This window comes from Hypomesus nipponensis, chromosome 19 (assembly GCF_054491055.1).
Source record: "Hypomesus nipponensis isolate SF chromosome 19, ASM5449105v1, whole genome shotgun sequence".
Taxonomy (NCBI): domain Eukaryota; kingdom Metazoa; phylum Chordata; class Actinopteri; order Osmeriformes; family Osmeridae; genus Hypomesus; species Hypomesus nipponensis.
The window spans coordinates 18,918,300-18,926,578 of NC_140379.1; the positions used below are offsets into that span (position 1 = coordinate 18,918,300).

At 40.6% G+C, this 8,279-nt stretch overlaps 1 protein-coding gene across 1 annotated transcript; it reads right to left on the minus strand.

The window, feature by feature from the left end:
* Nucleotides 1–3,722: 3,722 nt before the first annotated feature.
* Nucleotides 3,723–7,635, minus strand: rlbp1a (retinaldehyde binding protein 1a). The gene is made up of 6 exons (XM_084682628.1): nt 7,515–7,635; nt 7,178–7,382; nt 5,732–5,910; nt 5,380–5,538; nt 4,865–4,975; nt 3,723–4,616 (listed from the first exon to the last, which is right to left on the minus strand). Exons 1-6 carry the CDS (start codon nt 7,626–7,628, stop codon nt 4,470–4,472), a joined length of 915 nt encoding a protein of 304 aa, XP_084538754.1. The 5' UTR covers nt 7,629–7,635; the 3' UTR covers nt 3,723–4,469.
* Between the last annotated feature and the right edge of the window lie 644 nt (nt 7,636–8,279).

Below are 8,279 nucleotides of genomic sequence, written 5' to 3' on the forward strand. Positions count from 1 at the left end.
TGGGTGATTACGTTACTGATGATCATCTGTCCATCATCATATAAAGCCCGCCCTGGCAATTTCATTGGTACGCCCAGATTCTGGTTTTCTGTAGTTGTTCCCCAATACGAGACCCTCCAGACCCAACTTTTTTTGTGGGCGGGGAGAAGTTGGGCTGGCAGCCAGGCTAGCAAGTAGCCGTTGACTCTCGTGAAGTCGAAATCTAGCAAGGACGCCCACTGCTAGGCTAACGCCAAAACTACCACCCCCACTTTCCTTTCAACTTCCATATACAGATTATTACATTTAACAAATTTTACATTGATCATACTTCCTCTATACGTACTGTGAATCCTACTATTAATTAACTTACATCTGTGAATTTCTGAACACTCGCGTTAAAACGGCCCCGGCGCACTGCTTCTAAGTTTGCAGTAAATCACTGATCCTAACGAAACAACAAAATACTCCTCCGTTAAATCTATTCACTACACACACATCGCTAAAACCCCACACTATCACATTTCACCAAAACATCCAAAGAGTATTTAGTAGTGATTTTACGCTCGATGCCGTGCTCACGAAGCGGTATCGACCTTTCGAAACAATTTGTACCGATACAAACGTGTCGAGTGTGGCTTCAAATGGGCAAAAACCACGTGATCAAAGTCGAAGTGTTGAAGCATCGGACGTCACACGAGCAGCTGAGACAAACGGCGTTTTATTCAAACGCTTACAAGACATCAGACATCACTAATATTCGTAGGTTATAAAGAGGAGACGTAGGCCTATTTATATGGAAAGCCAAAAGGGTCATATATACGTGTAATTTTAACGCGTATTTTTGATTGGACACCCGTTTAGGAAGCGCCTGCAGCTGTTTCATAAGCGGCTGCAGCCGTAAATGTGCAGGCGAAAGTTACACATGAATGTACGCGTTAGTTAAGGCTGTATATCGTTACCGCCTATCGTTCCTTTATATATATATATTAGTGCTGTCAGTTTAACGCGTTATTAACGGCGTTAACGCAAACCCAAATTAACGGCGTCAATTATTTTATCGCGCGATTAACGCTCTTTTTGGCCTAGCAAACTTTGTAGTTTTTTTCACATGCTGTTGCAACAACTACCGACGTTAGAAAAACTACAACACCACACCGGATCTAGCTAGACCGGAAACAAAACAACAGGCACGCCAAACACTCGTTTGGCTTGCGAGCTGGCTAAAGAGTAGTAGCAGAGCCCGTTTACGGATATTAGACATTCTCTGGTAGTAGGCTAACGTTACGTTTTGAGTGGATGACGAGCGCGAGATGCCGAAATGGATGCCAATAAGATTCTGAATGGAAAGTTTGCTTTTAAAAAGTTGCCAAATGGTTCTATTGACAAGACCAGTGATCTGTGTGTTTTGTCGTTGTAAACTGAGCTATCATCGCAGCACGTCCAGTCTGAAATACCACTTGATGGCCAAGCACACAGCTGATAAGAATTCTCTGCCCCCTCGTCAAAGCCAGGCGATTGCAATGTTGTTTTCAATAAAAAAAATATTTGCACAAAGCAATCCGAACCACTTTTCTATGTTGATAAGAGCATTACAATTTGAAAAAAGATTGGGACAAAAAGAAATCAGGGACATTTAGAATAGATAAAAATATGCGATTAATTGTGATTAATCGCGAGTTAACTATGACATTAATGCGATTAATCGCGATTAAATATTTTAATCGTTTGACAGCACTAATATATATATACTGTGTATATACATTAATATGAAGAAGTTTGTATCCAAGATGTAGGATTTGATCATCTTTGCTGTAAAATAAAAGAAACATGCATTTTATAGCCAGTGAATGTCACAATGAATGTTTCCCTGCCAGGGCTAGTTTAACTTTATCTTGAGATAAGACTTTTCATTCATTTCTCATCTCATTGAGCTATGGAGGAACAAGTGCTAATCTCTCTTATCTTACACAAAGCTGCTTAAGGGTTAAGTGGTGAGTGATAGTTTTGGGCACTGAATAGAACATCACAGGAAACATTCCATTTACAGAAGGTGGAAAGAAATCTATTATTATTGGATGGGGTGCCAACATTCAATCTGTGAATTTGCTGAAAAGGAGACATTCTAACAGGTCAATTTAGACATTTTGCACATTTTGTGCAATGTTTTTATTGTGCTAATGCTTTACTCTGTTCAGATACACCATCTGTCTCTCTTTAAATGTGTAGATCACACATTAAAAGCCCCGTCTTGAATGGAATTTAGTTATTCAATTCTACATTGCTCAGGAGAGTGAAAGCTATGTAGTGTTAAAAGTTGAATTTAATGCGAGTAGATGTTACATCTGTTACAAACCAACTGGTGGAGCTTTGTCCATAATATTGAAACGAAACACTGATATACAGTAGGATAACAGAGTTTTTTTCTCCCTGTATTTTACAAAAATCATAAAGTTTATTTAAGACCCATTAATACACAGCAACTTTATACTACAACTAATAATAATAAGATTATTTATATAGTAATAATACAAGTAATAAAACCCTTGTGAGACTAAATTGGTAAAATGCTTTGGTAAAAAGTTTTTAAAAGTTTTAAACTGTCTTTTGAAAAGGTGTAGCGTGTTTGCTTCCCTAATATTCATGGGTAATGTGTTCTATAGTTTTGGGGCATAGTTTACAAAGGCTGCATCACCAATCTTCTTATGACTGCTTCCTCTAATAGGCCTGCATCTGATGATCGCAGTGTTCTAGCTGGTGTATAGTTAGTAAGAGAGTTAGCAATGTAGCTGGGTCCTTGTCCATTTAAAGCTTTGTATATGAGGAGAAGGACCTTACAGTCAATTCTGAAGGCAACAGGGAGCCAGTGTAAAGTAGCTAGGGCTGTACTAATGTGTTTTCTCCTTTTGGTTTTGGATGATAATCTAGCTGCAGAGTTTTGAATGAACTATAGTCTTTCAGTAGTTTTCTTGGGAAGACCAGCGAAAAGTGCGTTACAGTAGTCCAGCCAGCTTCTCTGCATCATTTTGGTTTATGAATGGTCATAGATTTGCTATATTCCTGAGGTGAAAAAAAGCTGTTTTGGTTTATTATTGTGAGAGTTTAAATTCAAATCTGAGTCCAGGATTACACCGAGACTTGTCACCTCTGGTTTAAGATAGGGGGTAATACAATTGTCTACTGTTTAATATTGTATGAGGGATAGTAGTCAAATTAAGGAACCTGCATTGAGATTGTAGAACTTGCTGAAAACTATAAATTCAAATCAAATCAGTTTTTATTTGACACATTTTTCATTAGATAGGCATTTACATTTTTAGAGCATGAATAAGGTCATATTGAATTACAATTGTGTCACTAACAGTCTTTTGGTATTGTGAATTTGTATCACTGATGTGCATTTGTGGAGAAACAATAGCATCTAAATTATATGTTTGATTTAATCAAGAATATTTGGTTCTTGGGAGGATATGGGGGGGGGGGGGGCGTCTATTGGAAACAAGTCTTCACACAAACAGTTTGCAGTTGATCTTGAATACATAAGTGAGGTTGTTATACCCTACGCGGTGTCAATAAATATTTTCTGTAATATCTACTGGACCTGGACAATGCGAGATGGTGTGCAAGTTAATACACCAACTTATAGAAAATACAATAAACTAAAATTGCATAAACAAAAGAAAAACAATATATGTATATAATATATTTACATTTTATTGAAAATAGATTCTTCAGATGCTATTCCAGGGATTATTAGACTAATAATGCTCTACCTTGTCAGAATGTTGAAGAGTACGATTATAGCAGTACAGGGATATAAATTACAATACAATACAGACAATTAATGTTATTAGACAGACATATGGCCGATGTTTTGAAAGAAATTAAACTTAGTTAAGCAAAAAGATAACTGTTGAACAAATTGGCTCATTTGTCGGATAACACAACAACTAACATAGGCCTATTTTAGGCTTATTACTTACTTATTAATATATTCTTATGAGAAAGGTTAAGAGTGTACCTATTGTAACTTACATATTGTCTGCAATTTAAAAAGGAGGTCCAATGTCATAAAAAACATTGCACATTTAAAACAAGGAACACCAAATTCACTTCAGGCCATGTTGATAAATTCTTGGCGGAGCGCCTTTTTCTTAATGTCACAGTTAACCCCTGACTGAAAAAATGCTTACAAGGAGGACCTACACTTTACTCTGCAGTAAAAAAACAACAACCAACCATTCATATCCAAGGACTATGTATAGACACACCAAACAACTTTTCTATTCTTTCTCCTACAGATTAAAATCAGCCTCTAGCACCTAAGTATGGACATTTCTAAATCTGAAAAAACAACCTCTTCATTGACAGACCCTACGTTTTAGATCCAAGTTTATTTTTCAGATCAGAGGGTCTAAGGTGTTAGATTCTGGGTTTAGACCAGGTCATTGACTTTTCCAGCCTTGTGTCAAGAGGTGACAGTGACATGGTTAAAGGGCAGTGTCCTCTGATCCAAACAGCTTGGTAGCAATGGCCTTGCAGTCAGACACAGGGGCTTTGCCATCAAAGTCTGATGGCAGGATGTCTGCATCAAATTCCTTGAGGTAGCCATCAAGGTCCTCGCCATGGACAAACACCTGCCAGGAGGAGGCCCAAGAACAGAGATCAGAAAAGGCCCTCTACACATACACTTGACTCTATGAGAAACTCCTGGAACAAGCATTTATCTTCCCACCAGACATTGCATAAACACATTCTTTAATAAGATAACGGAATAAGAGAGAGATGGAAAGAGAGAGACACATCCATGCACTCATCACAGCTCATCTCATGTTCTCCACTCCAACTGTACACCTCACACCCTCAGTCCTCCTCCCCTCCTCACCCTCTCCAGCAGCTTGCTCTTCATGAAGGGTTTGACCACGTTGTAGGTGGTGGTGAAGTACCAAGGCTGATGAGTCACATGGACTGCCTTGAAACGAGCAGGGAAGGAATCCTGCATTCAAGAACACCAAAACATCCTTTGTCAGTCTGAGGATGCATTAGTGGATCTAGGATTAGCACTAGCAGATGTTTAGTAATGATATATATTTATATCTAAAGGTGGTGGAGCGTAGACCCATGGCTTTGATCCCATAGATATACATTTTAAATGTAGTCATTTAGCAGATACTCTTATCCAGAGCGACTTACAGTAAGTACAGGGACATTCCCCCGAGGTAAGTAGAGTGAAGTGCCTTGCCCAAGGACACAATGTCATTGCACGGCTGGAATCGAACCGGCAACCTTCTGATTAATAGCCCGATTCCCTAACCGCTCAGCCATCTGACTAGATAAGTGTGTATGGATATGTGAATGGATCTACCCACAGGTAGATGGACTAGTTGAAGCTGCTCTGACCTGAAGCATGTCCACCATCTTCTTGAGCTCAGTGGGTTTGATCCCAGAGGCGTGCTGCATGGTGAAGCCCTTGAAGTTCTCTATCAGGACAAAACCATTGATCTGGGTCTCCTCGTTTTCCAAGAGCTTCTCCAGAATCACACAGTAAGCCCTCAGGGTCTACAATACACACACACAGATACAGAAGTCATAATGTGGTGTGCTGAAACCAGTGTGACATGTGTATACAGAATGTGATACAACAATGGAATGGTTGGTCAACAAAAAAATCAAACCCCAACCCTTTGACACTTGAGACAGTTCAGTAGAAGCTTAATTAATTAGAAATTAGAATTAGTTAGAAATTCCTAACCTCATCAAAGGTGACCTCCTCCAGGTCCCAGTTCTCAATGTTGAAGAGCAAGACCACATGGCCGTACTTGTCTCTGCTGGGCAGGACCACGGGGTAGCCCGCCTCGATGGTACTGCGCACTGCCTCCGGGGTGAGGCTCTCAAAGAGTTCAGGATACTCTTTTCTGAAACGCACATAACCTGCATACATGCAACCGATAAGGAGAACATTAAAGAAACCTTACAAGTCACAAGTGAGATATAGTTCATCAGTATTGTTGGAGCCAGAATGGGTTATGTTTATTGTTGTTATTTATAGTTATGGAATATTAGGATAGAACGAAATTAAGTGAACAATTGATTAATAATTGATTGAATAATATTTTGTTGGTATTTGGATTAGCTTGTTAAGCAATGTGGAGGTGCAAAATTGAGTTGGCCACGGCCCACTTTGACAAGTGACTGCAGCACTTGACCTAGCGGAGCTAAGTAATTTAAGGAATATAATGAGGATCTAAAATACACATTTAATTGTGTGTGAAAATTGAGTATGCCATCTGACACAAATTCCAGTATTTAGGATGGGTTGTCGTAGTAGCCGTGATCCAGAGCTGCTTTCACATGATGACTGAACATCTGTAAAACATTGTCTTATCTTCTGTCCCAAACCATCTTACCCCAATGTGCCAACAGCATAACTATGCATGTGTGAGTGCAGGTTTGTGTGACACAGCTTATCTTGATCCGCTCGACTAACCCCTTCCTTCCAGGCCACCAATTAACCTCAGGGGAGCAAGTGCACATTCCTGTCTCACAACTCTGGGTGCCCCAACATTCACCCCCTTTAAAGGGTTGTGTTATTGTACAATGTTACTTTTCAGCCAGTTACATTTGATATGTATTAGAGACATATTCAATGGATGTGCATGTGTGTGCATGTGCGTGGTTTAGGCATGTGTCATAGACCCAGAGACTGCATGAGTGTATGAGAAACAGTGAAATGGGCTTTGTTATCATGACCCCCATTTTTTTTGCACAAACACACAGTGTCTCGGTGCAGGCACTGGACAGTTGCCAGCAGAAAACGATGGGTGCACAGGCCAACCAAACCTCCTGCCCTATTTAAACACAAAGGAACACTTTGTCAGCCTCCAATTATCAGAGAGCATTCTGAGTGATGAGAAAACAAAACAAATAAAAAACACAGAAAAATTGTTTGGCCCTCAACTACCCAATCTCATCCAGTGTCCTTGACAGTTCATCTCCATGTACTGTATGTATGTGTGTAGGTATGTACCTATTATTATAGTTTTGATGGATGGATGGATGTACGGATGCATCAGTGGATCCATGGAAAAAGGATGTATGGATAGATGGACAGACAGACAGACAAACAGACAGATGAATTGGGAATGTAATCGTAGCATTCACAAAGGAGTAATCCTTTGACTTGACTTTTCCTCCTCACCCTTCATGAGCTCGTGGGACCTGGCCACGTCAAACTTGCGAGCTCTGATGAAACGTAGGAGCAGAGAGTCTGGTTTGTCTCCAAAGCGCTCCAGCACTGCCTTAGCCAGGTCATCCCCCTCTCCTGCCTTTTCCTTCATCATGGCTCGCAGCTCCTTCAGAGATGACATTCTGGTCTGCTCTGTCTCATTCAATTCATCCTTTGCCTTGGAAATGAAAAGTAATATCAGAGGACCATGTATGGTGGTGGTACACAAAGTACTGCTGGTTAATTTTTTATTTTTTTTATAGTTTAGTGTGATCCTCTCCTGGGATCTGGATGATGTGTGTTTCTGTACCTTTTGTATGGTGTGAGCAGGCAGTTTGAGGCAAGGGCCAAACACCGGCCCGTGGTCCTTCACAGTCAGGTGTTCCAGCTTGGACCTCATAGCCTGCTCTTCCTCTGAAACCATGCGGAACGTTCCAGTCTGTTCATGCACGCAGGCAAAAAAGAGAGGGAGAGACAGAGAGGGAGAGACAGAGAGGGAGAGACAGAGAGGGAGAGAGAGAGAGGGAGAGACAGAGAGAGAGAGAGAGAGAGAGAGAGAGAGAGAGAGAGAGAGAGAGAGCATGTCTGAATACTTAGTTGTGGTTGACTTGTTGCCTTTCTGTGGGTCTATGTAAACTACACACACACACAAATTATAATCCCCTGCCAGTGCCCCACCCTCGGCCAGACCACAAATGATGCAGAGTAGGCTGCTAAACTGTCTCACATAATTACAGAGACGTTTGCTAAACCGCTTGCAAAAACACTAAGGATTCTATAAAAGCCTTTATCTTCTACAAAACAGGTATAACCAGCAACAGGCTCTGATATTCTCAAGAACCTCAAACAGGTTGCCAGCCTGCCAGGTTGCCAGCATTCAAAAGTGACACCATGGGATGAGACAATAAGAAGTTGTCTGAAGCTGAGAACAGATCAGCATCCAGCTGTTAACCTTCCTATTAGTTGCTGATGAGAATACTTACAGCAGCCATGGTCATAGGATCTTGCAGGAGAGTCACCAACACTGTGAACAGAGAGTAGCGCATAGGGGCCCAAACACTTACTTTTCAGATCA

Bases quoted from the DNA above. Each gene is read 5' to 3' on its own strand.
- rlbp1a (XM_084682628.1), bottom strand. From the start codon at position 7,628: ATGGTTTCAGAGGAAGAGCAGGCTATGAGGTCCAAGCTGGAACACCTG. The intron at 4,976-5,379 runs GTCAGAGCAGCT...TCTTGAATGCAG, and splicing joins AGATGGTGGACATGCTTCAG to GATTCCTTCCCTGCTCGTTT. The intron at 4,617-4,864 runs GTGAGGAGGGGA...TCCTCCTGGCAG, and splicing joins AGAGCAAGCTGCTGGAGAGG to GTGTTTGTCCATGGCGAGGA.